General features: G+C 40.1%; 1 protein-coding gene across 5 annotated transcripts in view; it reads left to right on the forward strand.

Moving 5' to 3' along the window:
* The first annotated feature begins 535 nt into the window (after window positions 1–535).
* The window catches only part of DOCK7 (dedicator of cytokinesis 7), a 184,372-nt gene continuing 168,107 nt past the window's right edge, over window positions 536–16,800 (forward strand). For all 5 annotated transcript variants that reach the window (XM_043461118.1, XM_043461119.1, XM_043461120.1 and 2 more), the window contains exon 1: window positions 536–711. In XM_043461118.1, the coding sequence (XP_043317053.1) occupies window positions 674–711 (38 nt within the window). In that variant the 5' untranslated portion in view covers window positions 536–673. The remainder of the gene's footprint in view (window positions 712–16,800) is intronic.

The following is a 16,800-nucleotide window of genomic DNA, read 5'->3' on the forward strand; positions in this document are numbered from 1 at the left end:
TCTCTGAACCAAATTCCTTTTCTCTAAAATAGGGATAATAACAATTTATTTTCAAGAGCTGTTGTGAAGATTAAGTAAGATTTTACTTAACACACAGAATTCGGGAAGCGCGGAGACCCCATTCACAAGGTCGCAGCAGAACAGAAAATGCTTTCAACTGCCGGGAGATGGGCGTTGCAAGAACACGGACCCAGTCATCCCGGGGGCAGAGCACAGCCCCCTCGGCCAAGCCTAACTTCCATTTCCTTCCCTTCCTTTTTGGGAGAGCCAGGCTCCCCGCCACGCGCTCGGTTATCTTATTTTCCTGAGCCTCGCCAGGTCGCTGGCCCCTCTCTGCGTCCTTCTGATCATGTGGGCCCCGCGGCAGCCATGCGGTCACGGCCGGCGGCTGCGTCCCTCCACTCCCCATTCTTCCTCTTGGCTCCCGCGGGCCGGAGCTGCGTTCTGAAGCCCGGGTTCCTGAGGGGATCGACGCGCTGGGGGAGGTGCGGTTTCTTGCTGCGCGCCTCTAAGGAGCATTACGGCTGGGCTCGTTCCCGGCTCCGGCCGCCAGCCCCAGCCTCCCGGGTCCGGAGCGGGGACTGGAGGAGGCGGCGAGGGAGGGATCGCGAGCGAGGAGGCACGCGCCCGCCCGCCCGTCCGCGCCCAGACCGCCGCCGCCGCCTTAGCAGCCATGGCCGAGCGCCGCGCCTTCGCCCAGAAGATCAGCAGGTAAATCTGGGGCGTGTGGCGCGCCGCCGCAGCCAGAGGAAGAGCCAGAGAGTCCTCCCGGGCCCGGCCTAGGAGGCGGGTGGGTGTGGCGACGGGGGCGCCGGGATCCCGCGGCCTGGTCGGCTGCTGGGCGGAGGGGCCGAGGGGACTCGCCGGGGCGGCCGAGGGGACTAGCCGGGGCTGCCGAGGCCTCGCGCGGCGCTTCTGCCTCGGCCCTCAGCCCTCGCCTACCCCGAGGGCGCAGAGAGCCCCGCGCGCCCAGCTCCGCCGGCTCCTCGGCCGCCCGGGCCTGGAGTTTGGCGGCGGCTTATTGAAAGGCAGGCGGGGTAAGCTCGGCGGCCGGCCGCTCGACGCTTCCCGAATTCTTTGTGTTCCCACCCCCGGGCTGGCCGGGGCCCTTTCCCTCTGTCCTCCCACCCTCGGTTCTCACCAGGAGGGTGCGGGGGGTCCGCCCTCGTCTCCACCCCAACAAAAGGTTCGTTGCGCGGCGGACTCCCGGCGGAGGAGGGAGGCCGCCCCTCCTTCACGCCCCTTCACCCTTCCCAGGAATCTGACACGAATCCTCTTTGCACCCAGGGGTCTTGGTCAGAGTGGGCGCGTGCACCCAGAATGGAAAACATACGGTCAGAACCAAAAGTTGAGACCCTGTGCTCTGCACCTCGGTGTGCAGCTGCAGGATCTGCGGAATTGTACGCTGGAGCTTGATCTTAGTAGCGCGTGAATGCGAATTACCCTGTGTTTCCTGTAGCTCCGGAGAAAGATGGATGATAGGCAGTGTTCTTTATACGCCGGCCCTTTGACTCGTGTTTTAGGAGTCTAGATGTAAAAAGTAAGCGATCAAAGCTGAGTTTTCTTTTACCTACTTGTGGTGAGAACGTTGCCGCCTTTCTCCCTTCTAAAACTAAAAATTGAATTGCGGGGGAGAATTCTAGTATTTGTAGACCTTGATTGCGAAATAGACAAATGTATACGACACTAGACATTCTGTTAATTATGAAGTCGCAAGAAAAGAAAGAAGCATTCGAATATATTGCTTTTCCGATAATTATATTTCCTTGATTCTGGATCTTTTTAGTTTACTGTTATTTCTTAAAGATTTTTTTTACCTGCCAAACAGGTCCTTTCTTAACTATCTGAACTTCCATAGTGTTACTCTATTTTGATTATGTTTTTCATTTAAAACTAACATCTCTTTAAGCTTTGTGCTTTTTTTTTTTTTCTTTCGAACTTTAAAACATATTTCATTTCCTCCTTAGGAGGCAAAATAGCAAATACTTAAGAGCATAGAGGCTCAGTCTATGACATGGGCTGAAATCCTGATTGTTACTTTCTAAGTTGACACCTTGGCCAAATTGATAAAGTTCTCTTAAGCTTTAGTTTTAAGCTGATCTGGATAATGGGTAAAAACAAACCAAAAAAGGGTACCCAGCTCATAGAGTTGTAAACATTGTGGCATAATTTGTGTAAAAGTTTTAGTATGGTGTCTGGCTCCTGCTAGCTATCACTGAACTCTTACAATAATTAGTATAATCTAGGGAGCTGTGATAGACTTAATAGGAATTTATTACTTAATAGGAAATTATTACTTTTGTTCTTTTTTTGTAAAATAATTTGATCTTGTTTCTGAAGGTAGTGCCGTTTAAAAATAGATATTACTTGACATGCATGCTAAGTATTAATTTCTCTTAAATAGAGCCAAAAGCTTATCTCTGAGAACACTGTGCTGATCAAGAAAGTGCACCTTAGGGAGTTAGGTATGAAATATATACAATGTCTGTTCTCCAGTCATGGAATTTGTCCTAAGATAGACATGACAAAACACAAGAAAAAAAGATAACCAGTTTTGCAAAACAAAAAATTCAAATTAACATTGCCTTGTAAAGTACATGAGGCAATAGAAATGAAGATACAGGAATTGATTGGGGAGATATTTAGACGTAGGCGTGCAGTAATTGATGATTGTTTGGATGTGGAAGGTGAGGAAGACTGAAGAGTCTGGGAGGACATCCAAGTTTCTGATTTGGGCAACTGGGTTAGAGGCAATTGTTGAGGTAAGGGCATGCATGAGGAAAGGGCCTGAGGCTGGGAAGTGAGGTGTAATGGAGATGTTAATGGAGATAATATATGTTGGTACAGGTTTAAGGTGCAGAAGACAGATTGAGTTGGAGGTCTAGATTTGGGAGTAATCAGCAAGTAGACTGCAGTTAAAGAGTTCAGGAGAGAGAGAGTTCAGGAGGAATGCTCGGACTTAATTTGGAGGGAAGACCAAGGAAAGAACAGCTTATCTGGTCATAGTAAATGAAAGGTACTTTCCTCCTGCTTATCAAATATGGCTGAGTAAATTCCTGTTCTGCTTCTTAATTTCCTACCAGGGGAAGTATAGTATAGTTTGGAAACAAACTGCCTGGTTTGACATCCTAGCACTGCCCCCCATAGAGTAAACTTGGGCAAATTATTTCCCCACAGTTTTACCTCATTTTCCCTATCTATAAAATGGAGTTAATGGTATATGGACTCACCTTACAGGATGGTTGTAAGAGTTAAATAAATTCGTACCTGTGAAGTGCTTATAAGTGCTTTTTTGATAATGAGTGCCCAGTAAGTATCACTTTTTAAAAATTATTGTGGGATTTATAAAATGGCTTAGGACCATTTCTTGGAAGTAATAATCCTTTTTATGATGTACGTGTATGAGCTTTGTTGCTCTGTGAAAAGCCTGTTGCTATCTGAAAACTTATTTTTCATTTTCAAAGGTTTATGGTTTTTTAAAAACCTTTACTTTAAAAAGAATTATACTGGTCCATTTTCTGGCTCAGTTACTTCCTAACCCTTTGCTTTTAGTGCTGTTGTTTTTTGAGGCTGTGATTTGGTGATTTCTTGAAGCTCTTTATTCTGTATCACTGATTGCACTACTAACCTCAGCTCATCATAGAAAAGCAGACTTCATGTCAAATATTGCCTCTTGTCTGTTCTCCCCGCTTTTGGAGAACAAGACATATGCTTTGTTAACCTTTGTAATCGCTCCCTCATATATAATGAGCTTCCCAGGTGGCTCAGTGGTAAAAAATCCACCTGCCAGTGCAGGAGATGTGGATTCAATCCCTGGTCCAGGAAGATTTCATGGAGGAAGAAATGGCAGCTGACTCCAGTATTCTTGCCTGGAGAATCCCTTGGACAGAGGAGCCCGGCGGGCTGCAGTTTATAGGGTCACAAAGAGTCGGACACGACTTAGTGACTGAACAACAGAAACGTATAATAGGTGCAGTTTATGGAATGTTGTTTGTAGATAAACGATCTAGGATTTTGTTTGGATTATTTTGTCCTGTCACTTGATATTCAGCTGTAATGATGAACATTTGTGTATACTTAAAACACTTTTTACCACATTCTCATCTTCATAACCCAGAAGGCAGAAGAACATAGAACAGAATGTAGGCTCTAGGTCACATCGCTCAGGTTGAAATTCTGCTTATACGAATAATAGCTGTGTAATTCTGGGAAGTTGATCTAACCTCTTTATCTTGGTTTGCTTATCAGTAAAGTGGAGCTGGAAACCTCTATAGGTTTACTTTGAGGATTAAATGAGATAATATATGTAAAACACAAACCTGTGCCTAAAACATAAGCATTCAAAAAATGTTAGCTGCTGTTATTATTCCTATGTTATTTACCATTCCTATAATCTAGATGCAGAACTGAGGCCTACTAAGAGAATGAGATTATTTGAGGCTCAAATCCTAGTCCTCTGATTTCAGATATTAAACCCTTACTATTTGTATTTTCTTTCTGCAAGATATTTTCTGTGGTAGCTCTAGATTTTCTAACAGTGCTGCTATTAGTATCCCCAGAGTTACCCTTGCTTTCTTAATCTTTGTTAATTTGGTATCATTTTGCTGCCCAAGAAGCAGAATTTAATGAAAGACTTCATCAGATCTTTATTTCTGAGGAAAATCTTACATGGGTAGGATTTTCTGGATATAGGCTTATTTATAACCTCAGTTGTTTTTAGTCTTGAATCTGTTCATAACCCTGGCTGGATAGGCCCAATCTTTTCATCTACTTTGTTCAATTTATTTTCTCACTCCTGAGCAAAGTAAATCATTTCCACATAGTATCAACTATCTCAGTGCTGCCTGTTTCATTACTTTAGACACATATACCACCTCCCTGACCTTCTGTGTACTCATCTCCCTAACTGTTAATGCTGAATATCTAACCTATTTCTTGCTCCTGAGCTGCAGAGTAGTGTTAGAAGGAGACTAGAGTAGTCCAGACTTGATCCTTTATTAATTAATGTCTTCTCATTTGAAATGAGGTTTATTCCAAATAATTTCTCTTATTTACCGTCTTTGTTTACCTATCCATCTTTTACTGAAAATTTGGGGGCCATATCACATGGTGCTGTGCGGCGCTGAGTCACTGCAGTTGTGTCTGGCTCTTCGGGACCCCATGGACTGTAGCCCGCTAGGCTCCTCTGTCCATGGAATTCTCCAGGCAAGAATACTGGAGCGGGTTGCCATGCCCTCCTTCAGGGGATCTTCCTGACCGAGGAATTGAACCTGCATCTTTTATATCTCCTACATTGGCAGGTAGTTTATTTACTGTTAGCATATGGGAAGCCTCCATACCACATGAGTCCTTCATTTTAACCTTGACATATGACTGTCCCAGTATGTCATTCAACCGTCCTTCTCTTGAACCCAAAACGTGTCTTGTCCCTAAAACTTACCTATTTTATTGAGTTTTGAACCCTGTATTTTGCCATCTACTCCCAACCTTGATCTGACAATTTTCCCTTTCGTTTGTAGCATCTTCAGTCTGTTCTTTTTCATGGATGTTTCCCTTAAGCCATAGACTTATCATGCCTTTCTCATCATAAAACAAAGAACTGTCGAGTCTTCTGGCATTTCTAGCTGCCAACCAGTCATTCCTTTTTTTTTTTTTTTCCTTTTTCTTTTATAGTCACCTTTCTCACATGTATGTGGTATAGTCACAACTACTTCCTGCTTGTTCTCCTTCTCATCAATCTTGTAGCCATATGGCAGTGCTTACCATGCTCCTTATGTGTACTTGAATTGAAGACCTCTTGAGAGTTAGGAATGGTTGACTTTTTTCTTTTGTTCATCACTGATTTCATGTGCTACAGTTTTTTTTTCTTTTTTTTTTAAATTTCTCATGCTTGCTCTCCTTTCTCCGTTTCCCCCCCTTTTATACTGCTTTCAGAGCTCTTTGAGGACTGGTCTAGGTCTTTTTGGGCTTCCCAGGTGCCACAGTGCTAAAGAATCTGCCTGGCAGTGCAGGAGATGCCAGTTTGATCCCAGGGTTGAGAAAATCCCCTGGAGTAGGAATTGGCAACCTATTCCAGTATTTTTGCCTGGAAAATCCCATGTCTGTACTCCTGTACAGTCCACGGGGTTGCAAAAGAGTTGGACACAACTTAGCAACTACACATCAATAATCCCTCCTTATCCTCAACTCACCCACATTGATGGGTCTTCAAAAGTATAAGTGAAGAACTCCTTTCTTACTTCACCATCTAATCTTTATAATTCCATGGGCAGAGGAACCTGGTAAGCTACAGTCCAGGGGGTTGCAAAGAGTCGGACACAACTGAGCACACACGCCACTAGGTCTTTTTTATCTCCACTGCTTAGCACATGATCTTGTGTAAACTGGACATCTAAAAAGTGTATGAATGAATACCCTCCTGCCACCTGAATCACCTTTCATAACTTCACTTACAGATAACCACAGTAAGTTTGTAGGTTATCTAGTCCCTCCTCCTCTAATTCAAATGTGTTTCAAATGAAGTCTCCCTAAAACACAGCTTTTATCATGGCGTACTTATGTTAAAAAATGTGTACATTGTGACTTCTTACGGGGTTAAATCCAAACTCCTGCTTGCATTTTAAAAGTCATTGATAATCTGGTCTTTCTCTTGTTGCTTATTCTTGAGCCTACGTTTTGGACCAGTCAATCTGGTGTTTTCATTTTACCCCCACAATGCTCTTCTCATTTCCATCTCTGTAACAGTTCTCTTTTTGATGTATGCTACCTTTTCTCTTTTAAATCTTACCCTTTGCTTCAGAGTACTCCAAGCTGCTGTCCTGACATTTGGGATAACCATTTCCTTGCTTTTCTTTATTTTTACTACCTATGAATGCATCCATAAGTAATTTAATTTAGAAAATTTTTTAATTCATTTAAATCAAATCATACTGTATGTTTGTATGCTGTTCTATCTTCTTTTGCCAAAATTGTATCTGTGAGATTCAGCCATGATGTTACAAGCAGTTGAAGTTCATTCATTTTCATTGCTTAATATTTTTCATTGTATAAACATAATCACAATTTTCCATTCTACAGTAGATGGGCATTTGGGTTGTTTCCAGTTTTTTGACTATTAGAAACAATGCTGCTATGAGCATTCCTACACATATATTCTGGTACATAGGTTCATGAGTTTTTCTAGGGTATACTCGGGTGTGGAGTTGCTGGGTCTTTATTGCTTGTTGTAGCAATTTGGGGTCGCTAAGAGTAGGACACAATGAGCGACTTCACTTTCACTTTTCACTTTTCTGCATTGGAGAAGGGAATGGCAGCCCACTCCAGTGTTCTTGCCTGGAGAATCCCAGGGACGGGGAAGCCTGGTGGGCTGCCGTCTATGGGGTTGCACAGAGTTTGACAGGACTGAAGCGACTTAGCAGCAGCAGCAATTTTATTTATTGTCAAATTTGTTAGGCAATGCCAAACTTTTCTAAGATAGATGTACAAATTTACACTTCCACAGTGTTGCTTTACATAGTTACCATCACTTGGTTTTGCCAACTTTCTCATTTTTGCCAGTCTGATGAATACATGGTGCTATCTTATTGTAAAAATTTTAACACATATTTATTTGATTACTAATGAGATTGAGCCCTGTTTTTGTATGTTTATTGATTATTTGAATTTACTCTTTTGTAAATTACCTAATTAAATAGTTTGCCATTTTCTTTCTTTGTTCCTTCCCTTTGGGTTCTTTTTCTTATTGATTTTTGTGAGTACCTTCCATATATTTAGTAGATTAGTTATTTATTGATTTTATATTTTGCAAATATCTTCATACACTATGGTTTGTTTTTAATTCTTTTTCTGGAATCTTTCGAAAACTAAGCTTTAATGCTGTGTAACAGTTTTTTTTTTTTAAAAATGTATGGTACTTTTGGGGTCTTATTTAAGAAATATTTTATTACCCTGAGGTCATTAATATATCATATATTTATCATAAACTTTGTAATTACCTCCTTTGTATTTAGGTTTATATTCCACCTGGACTTGATATGTGTATGGAGTGAAATTTTATTTTTTTCAGAATGGATTCTCCTTTAGCTATTTATTGATCTGTCCTGCCATCTCTATAATATATGTGTGTGCTCTTATTTGTGGGTCTTTTTTATGGCCTCTATTTTGTTCCATTGATCTGGTTATACATCTTTTCATTAATTATAAACAGTTTTCATTATACTAAGCTTTGGAATTTGGTAGGATAACTCTTTCCACCTTAAAAAAAGTGTCTTAGCTGCTCTTAGCATTTTGAATTTCTGTGTATATTTTAGAATCTACCAAAAACAAACAAAAACGCCCAAATCTTTGGTGACCTAAATGGGAAGGAAATCCAGGAAAGAAGGGTTATATGTGTATGTGTGGCTGATTCACTTTGCTATACAACAGAAACTAAGATAAATTGTAAAGCAACTATACTTTTTACCGTCTACAAAATGGCAACCCACTTTGCATTTTCTTAAAAAAAAAATTTTTTTTTTTTTACCAAAATTTAATAATAATCCTTGATTCTTTGAAATGGGCACAGGCTTTTCAATTCTGGATGGTCCTCAGGTCCTCCAAAAAACAAAACAAAACAAAAAACCCCAAAATGCGAAACTGCCAAATCCTTTTAGAATTTGATTGGGATTGCTTTGAATATATGCATCAATTTGGGGGAGAAATGATATTCTTATATTATTGACTTTCTGATTCATGATTGTGGTGTGTGTCTCCATTTATTTACGTCTTTATATCACACAATGAAATTTTATGGTTTTCTCTGCAAGGTTTTGAATATCTTTTGTTAGATTTATTTTTAGGTATATATCAGTGATACACCTTGCTGGGCTTCCCAGGTGACTCAGTGGTAGAGAATCTACCTGCCAGTGTAGGAGACATGGGTTCAATCCCTGGGTTGAGAGGATACCCTGGAGAAAGAAATGGCAACCCACTCCAGTATTCTTGCCTGGAGAATCCCATGGACAGAGGAGCCTGGGGTCTATAGTCCATGGGATCACAAAAGAGTCAGACATGACTTAGTGACTAATAAATAATGATATATCGTGCTAAACTCTTGTTAAATCTAAAAATGTGTATTCCTTTGTATTTTTTTTTTCTTTTATGAGACAGGATGCTCAGGGCTGGTGCACTGGGATGACCCTGAGGGATGGGATGGGACGCGAGGTAGGAGGGAGGAATGGGGAACACATGTACACTCATGGCTGATTCATGTGAATATATGGCAAAAACTACCACAATATTGTAAAGTAATTAGCCTCCAATTAAAATAAATTAAAAAAAAGAAAAAATATAGACCTAGGTACAGCGAAGGGTAGCCTTGCCCTCCAGATTTGTTATATCAAATTAATTTTGCACAAAGGAATTGGTTTTAAGGGGCAGAATGTACTGACAGTTTATAATTTTACTTAGTTATAGACATTGGTTGCTATTTTACACTGATAATGTCTGCTCCAGTTTTTTACTTTTAGTCTGTATGTTTTGTTTTGCTTCTTATTTATACTTTTTCTCTACAATTAAAAAATGAAAGCATACCTTGAAGAAAATATTAATAAAATAATAATTAATAAAATAATTAATTAATAAAAACAATTATACTCTTTACCCAGGAAAAATTTTTTTTAATTGAAATTTAATAATAATCCTTGATTCTTTAAAATGGGCACAGGCTTTTCAACTCTGGATGGTCCTCAAGCTGTTATGTAACAGCATTGTGGGACTGATTCAACCAGAACTGTTATACTTTCTCAGGAAAATACAGGGTCAGTCTTTTTCAGAAGGCTTAATATTCCAACTTTGTACTTGATAAACCTCTGTTACAGGACAGACTAAGCTGAAGTGGAAGATTAGGCTGCAGTCAACCTACTTACTGCCCTGTGGCCTTGTTTATTCTATGTACATAGCTGTATCATATGAAAATCAAGGACTTTTGTTGTATCTTTTCAAAACTTGTAGCTGGTTTATTTTTTTGTGTTGATCTGCAGATTATTACCTTGTATTACCTGTATAGATTTTTAATATCATTTCTATTCAACATTGTATTAATATTGAGTGTCATCACTTTGCTGACAAAGGTCCATATAGTCAAAGCTCTGGTTTTTCCACTTGTCATGTACAGATGTGAGAATTGGACCATAAAGAAAGCTGAGCATTGAAGAATTGATGCTTTTGAATTGTGGTGCTAGAGAAGACTCTTGAGAGTCCCCTGCACTGCAAGCAGATCAAACTAATCAATTGTAAAGGAAATCAGTCCTGAATATTCATTGGAAGGACTGATGCTGAAGCTGAAGCTCCAATACTTTGGCCACCTGATGTGAAGAGCTGACTCATTGGAAAAGACCCTGATGCTGAATGCAAAAGGAAAAGGGGGCAGCAGAAGATAAGATGGTTAGATAGCATCACCAACTCAGTGAAATGAATCTCAACAAACTCTGGGAGATGGTGAAGAACAGGGGAACCTGGTACACTGCAGTCCATGGGGTTGCAAAGAGTTGGACACAATATAGCAACTGAACAACAACATGCTCAGTTTGTTTATAATCTCAAAGTATTTTCACTTAGTATTAAGCCTTACAGTTACTGCAGGTTTTTGTAGATCTCTTTCGGTTTGGGTCCCCTAGAAAACAGATACTGAGACAAAGATAGAGTTGAGACTTTTTCTGGGAGCTATAATCCTAGAGCATTAGAAGAGAAAAGGGAAGTGAAGCAGAGAAAGATGGGAAACAATGTAAGGTAATATGTTATCTCGTTGGCCTCTGCTTCACAAAGGGCTAGGAAGAGATTGTTTGGCTTGTGTGCTTGCTAGGCCATACAGGATATCATTGGACAGCAGACATTTCCTCAGATCTGTAGATGGGACTCTGAAAGAAGAGGAAGTTTATCTACTTGCTTTTCTCCTGAATCTTCCTAATTCAGAGTTAGTTCCCTTTCCTTTCTGGGTTGCATCTTTTGGACCCCTTTGTCAACCACTCGAGATGTCCCACTACTTTTTCAGTGGCCTTTTATAGAAGAGATTTCTTGGTTTCAAGCGACAGAACCTCAAATCAGATTAATTTGCACATACAAAAAGGTGCTGACTAATGTAACTGAGTACATTCAATCCAGTGGTTAATTCAGTCCAGTGATATTATTATAGGCTTCTTCTTGTCTTGGCTAGATTTTCCACAGAGTGTAACAAAAGGTTAACAGTGGGAACTGGCAGTCCCAGGCTCCCATCCTGCAAGTTTGGTTGTGGCAGAAAAGGTTTAGGAACTCAGTTATTGGTCTGGCTTGGATCACATTACTGTGATCCTTCCTTGAACCAATTATTATATTTAGGGATGCAGGAGACTCTGACCAGTCCTGGGTAGTATGTCCTCTATGGCTTGGGGGAGAGATACTATGGTGTCAACAACACTCAACCTCAAAGAATGAGTTCCTTATCAAAAAGGAGTTTATAACCAAAAGAAGGAGGATCAGAGAGCTGGTCCCCAAAACAACTGATATTCTTTGAAATTAGTCGTTTGAAGTTGTGTAGCCTCACTATAATCATTTAAATATATAGCTGTATAGTCCGCTCTACTGCCTGCTAAAATTTAAATGTAACTGGTGAAGTACAAAAAGAAAACCAGGTTAACCTGATGTCAGCTGTGGATCCCATCTCTTAACTTTGTTAAGTTTAGCTCTCACCTTAATGCCAACTCTGGGCTTTCCTGGTGACTCAGCTGGTAGAGAATCTGCCTGCAATGCTCAAGACCTGGGTTTGATCCCTGGGTTGGGAAGATCCTCTGGAGAAGGGAACAGCTACCCACTTCAGTATTCTGGCCTGGAGAATTCCATGGATTAAGGCCATGGGGTCGCAAAGAGTCAGACACGACTGAGTGGCTTTCACTTGATGCCAACTCAGCAGCTCCCAAGGAGGGCTGCTTGGATCTTGTTTTCTGGCTTTCCCCTGCTGCTTTCTGCACCTGCACTCCTGCCTCACCCTTCGGTGTTCCGGATTTGTCCTGTGACAGCAGGAAACTCAGCTCCTCTGCGTGTATCAGCCTATTATTGATTTTCATAAACTTCGCTAAAGATACAGGGATGGTGGTAAGGGGTCTCAGGGTCCAAAGCTTTCTTAGTGACTTCACCCCAACTCTTCTCTTTTTGCCATCATCAGCATTCTTTTACTCACCGTAAGCAGTTTCTTCCTCTTATCTACACAGAGTAGTTCCAATCATATCCAAACTCTTAAAAAATTTTTTTTTTAACATTTATGTTAATTTTTATAGTTATTATGTTTCTATTTTATTTATTTATTTTTGGCTGCCCTGGGTCTTCGTTGCTGCACATGGGCTTTCTGTAGTTGCAGTGAGTGGGGTCCGCTCTGTAGTTGTGGTTCACGGGCTTCTTATTGCGGTAGCTTCTCTTGTGGTGGAACACAGGATCTAGAGCGCAGGCCCAGTAGCTATGGCGCACAGGCTTGGCTGCTCCATGGCGCGTGGAGTCCTCCTGGGTCAAATCCGTGTCCCCTGCGTTGGCAGGCAGATTCTTAACCACTGAACCACCTGGGAAGTCCTCTCTCTTTTTTTTTTTTCTTTAAACAAAATAGGACAACTTTATTGAGCTATGCTTTACATACCATATACTTAATTCATTTTAAGTGTATCATTCAGTGATTTTTAGTAGATTTACAAAGTTGTGAAACCATCACTCAGAATCCTGTTTTAGACCTTGTTCATTCCCACCTAGGATCACTTGTGCCAGTTTATAGTCACTCCCTAGTCCCACCCCAAGCTGCGGCAACCCCTAATATACTTTTAAGTCTGTCACTTTCTCTCTAAATTTGCCTTTTCTGAAAGTATCATATAAGTGGAATCATATAATACATGGCCGTCTGTGTCTGGCTTCTTCCACTTAGCATAACTTTTCAAAGCTTGTCATGTATTGGTACTAGTGAAGTGGCATTTCATTGTGGTTTTGATTTGCATTTCCTTAATGATTAGTGATATTGTTCCTTTGCTTATTAACCATTTGCATATCTTATTGGTGAAATATCTATTAAAATCTTTTGCTCATTTTTGAATTGGATTATTTATCTTGTTTTTGAGTTGCAAGAATTCTTTATACATTTTAGATATAGGTCCTTTATTAGATAAATGATTTGCAAATATTTTCTCCTGTCTGGTTTGTTTTTTCATTTTCTTAATGGTGAATTTTGAAGCACAAAGACTTTAAATTTTGATGAAGTCTAATTCAGTAATTTTCTTTTTGTGGATTATGATTTTGGCGTTGTTATCTAAGACTGCATAATTCATGCTTAGGGTTTCCTTCTCTGTTTTCTTCTAGAAGTTTTAGCTTTTACTTTTGGTTTATGATCCATTTTTCATTAATTTTTGTGCATAGTGTGAGATGAGGGTCTAAATTCATCTTTTGCATGTGAATGTTCAGTTGTTGCAGTAGTCTTTGTGGGAAAGACCATCTTCTCATTGAATTGCCTTCATACCTTGTCAAAAATCATGTATCTGTATATCTGTCCTTGCAATATCATCTGATCATTGTTACTTTACAGTAAAATTTGATAGCTGGAAGTATAAGTCTTTCAACTTTTTTTTTCTTTGTTAAAATTGTTTTTTACATTTCTGTAAGCATTTTAGGATCAGTATCAACATGAATTTTGCCAATTCTGCAACTGTTCTTTTAGGATTTTGATAGGCATTACACTGAATCTGTAGATTAGCTTGGAGGGAGTTGCCATCAGCAATATTAAGTCTTCAGATCCATGAAAACAGGCTGTGTCTTAATTTATTTAGAAATTTATTGATTTCTCTTAGTAAAATTTTAAAGTTTTCAGTGTGAAAGTCTTACAATTTTGTTAAATCTAATTTTAAGTATTTTATTGTTTTTGATGTTATCATGAATGGAATTAAAGAATTATTTTTGGTGAGTTTATTGCTAGTATATAGAAATGCAATTGAATTTTGAATGTTAAATTTGTATCTTCTGACCTTGCTGAACTCATTTATTAATTCTAGAAATGTTTGGTGGATTCCTTAAACTTTTCTGCTTATAGGATATATTGTCTGTGACTAAAGAGTTTATTTCTTCCTTTCCAATCTTATTGCCTTTAATTTCTTCCCTTTCCTCCCCTCCTTTCTCTCCCTCTTTCCCTTTCCTTCTCCCTTTCTTCCTTCTTTCCTTCCTTCCGCCTCTTCTCCCTTCCCTAATTCCACTGCCTGGATCCTTCAGTATAGTGTTGAATAGGAATGGTGACAATGCACGTCCTTGCTTTCATTCCAGTCTTAAGGAGGAAAGCATATCGCTGTTAAGTTTAACTATTTAAGCTAACTATCAAAGTTTAAGTTAAACATTTAACTATTACCTGCCTACAGATGATGTAATGTAACAGATAATGTTACAGATAATGTTCATGACCCAGATAACCATGATGGTGTGATCACTCACCTAGAGCCAGACATCCTGGAGTGTGAAGTCAAGTGGGCCTTAGGAAGCATCACTACAAACAAAGCTAGTGGAGGTGATGGATTTCCGGTTGAACTATTTCAAATCCTGAAAGATGATGCTGTGAAAGTGCTGCACTCAATATGCCAGCAAATTTGGAAAACTCAGCAGTGGCCACAGGGCCAGAAAAGGTCAGTTTTCATTTCAATCCCAAAGAAAGGCACCGCCAAAAAATGTTCAAACTACTGCACAATTGCACTCATCCCACACGCTAGCAACGTAATGCTCAAAATTTTCCAAGCCAGGCTTCAACAGCATGTGAACCGTGAACTTCCAGATGTTCAGGCTGGATTTAGAAAAGCAGAGGAACCAGAGATCAAAGTGCCAACATATGTTGGATCATTGAAAAAGCAGTAGCGTTCTAGAAAAACATCTACTTTTGCTTTATTGACTCTGGCAAAGCCTTTGAGTGTGTGGATCACACCAAACTGTGGAAAATTCTTCAAGAGATGGGAATACCAGACCACCTGACCTGCATCCTGAGAAATCTATATGCAGGTCAAGAAGCAACAGTTAAACTGGACATGGAACAACAGACTGGTTCCAAATAGGGAAAAGTAGGTCAAGGCTGTATATTGTCACCCTGCTTATTTAACATGTATGCAGAGTACATCATGAGAAATGCTGGGCTGGATGAAGCACAAGCTGGAATTAAGATTCCCGGGAGAAATATCAATAGCTTCAGATATGCAGATGAACACCACCCTTATGGCAGAAAGCAAAGAAGAACTAAAGAGCCTCTTGATGAAAGTGAAAGAGAAGAGTGAAAAAGTTGGCTTAAAGCTGAACATTCAGAAAACTAAGATCATGGCATCTGGTCCCATCACTTCATGGGAAATACATGGGGAAGCAATGAAAGCACTGTTAGACTTTATTTTTTGGGCTCCAAAATCACTGCAGATGGTGATTGCAGCCATGAAATTAAAAGATGCTTACTCCATGGAAGGAAAGTTATGACCAACCTATATAGCATATTAAAAAGAAGAGACATTACTTTGCCAACAAAGGTCCATCTCGTCAAGGTTATGGTTTTTGCAGTGGTCATGTATGGATGTGAGAGTTGGACTGTGAAGAAAGCTGAGCGCCAAAGAATTGATGCTTTTGAACTGTGGTGTTGGAGAAGACTTTTGAGAGTCCCTTGGACTGCAAGGAGATCCAACCAGTCTATCCTAAAGGAGATCAGTCCTGGGTGTTGATTGGAAGGACTGATGATGAAGCTGAAACTCCAATACTTTGACCACCTCATGCGAAGGGTTGACTCATTGGAAAAGACCCTGATGCTGGGCGGGATTGGGGGCAGGAGGAGAAGGGGATGACAGAGGATGAGATGGCTGGATGGCATCACCGACTCAATGGACATGAGATTGAGTAAACTCTGGGAGTTGGTGATAGACAGGGAGGCCTGGCATGCTGCAATTCATGGGGGCACAAAGAGTCGGACTCGACTGAGTGACTGAACTGAACTGAACTGAGGGAGTGGTTAAATATGTTGCAGTTTATCCATTTCATGGACTCAATGTTAGATAAGAGGAGAACAGTGGTTAAGAGTAAGTGCTCTAAGTTTAGATCTTAGGGCTATTTATTCCTTATTGGTTAATATGACCTGAACTTCTTGAAATTTCAGTATCCTCTTATAGTGCCCACTTCATAGAGTTTTTCTGAAGATTAAATGAGGTATAAGAAATTTAACACTTTAAGCAATATCTGGTACATTGTAAGTGCTTGGTAAACATTGATAGAATATTATTATTAATTTTATGTGCTAATATGGAAAGATTCTCAAGATATATTAAGTGTATAATGTAAGATACCAAGAAAAGGTTATGTATGATGTTATATGTGAGTATTAATTTTAGTATATGTGCTGCCGAAGCGAGCACTATATGTGAGTATTAAAAATTAAGAATTTCTTATATACACACTGATATACACATATCTTTTTCTTGAAGGATCCCTAAGAAAACATTAAGTGGTCATGTGGGGAATGGGATTGGGGATTGGAAACGGTAGAGAAATAGACCTTTTGTTTTTACTTCTTTGTGAAGTTTGAGTTTTATTTAATTTATTTATTTTTGGCTGCACCACATGGCATGCGGGATCTTCCCTGACCAGGAATCAAACCCATGCTCCTTGCATTGGGAGCACAAAGTCTTAACCACTAGACCACCAGGGGAAGTTCAAGTTTGAGCTTTAATACCGTGTGTATGTGCATGCTAAGTCACTCCAGTTGTGTCCAGACTCTCCTACTCCATGCACTGCCAGGCTTCTCCTCCAGGGGATCTT

This window comes from Cervus canadensis, chromosome 2 (genome assembly GCF_019320065.1).
Source record: "Cervus canadensis isolate Bull #8, Minnesota chromosome 2, ASM1932006v1, whole genome shotgun sequence".
In the NCBI taxonomy this organism is placed as follows: Eukaryota; Metazoa; Chordata; class Mammalia; order Artiodactyla; family Cervidae; genus Cervus; species Cervus canadensis.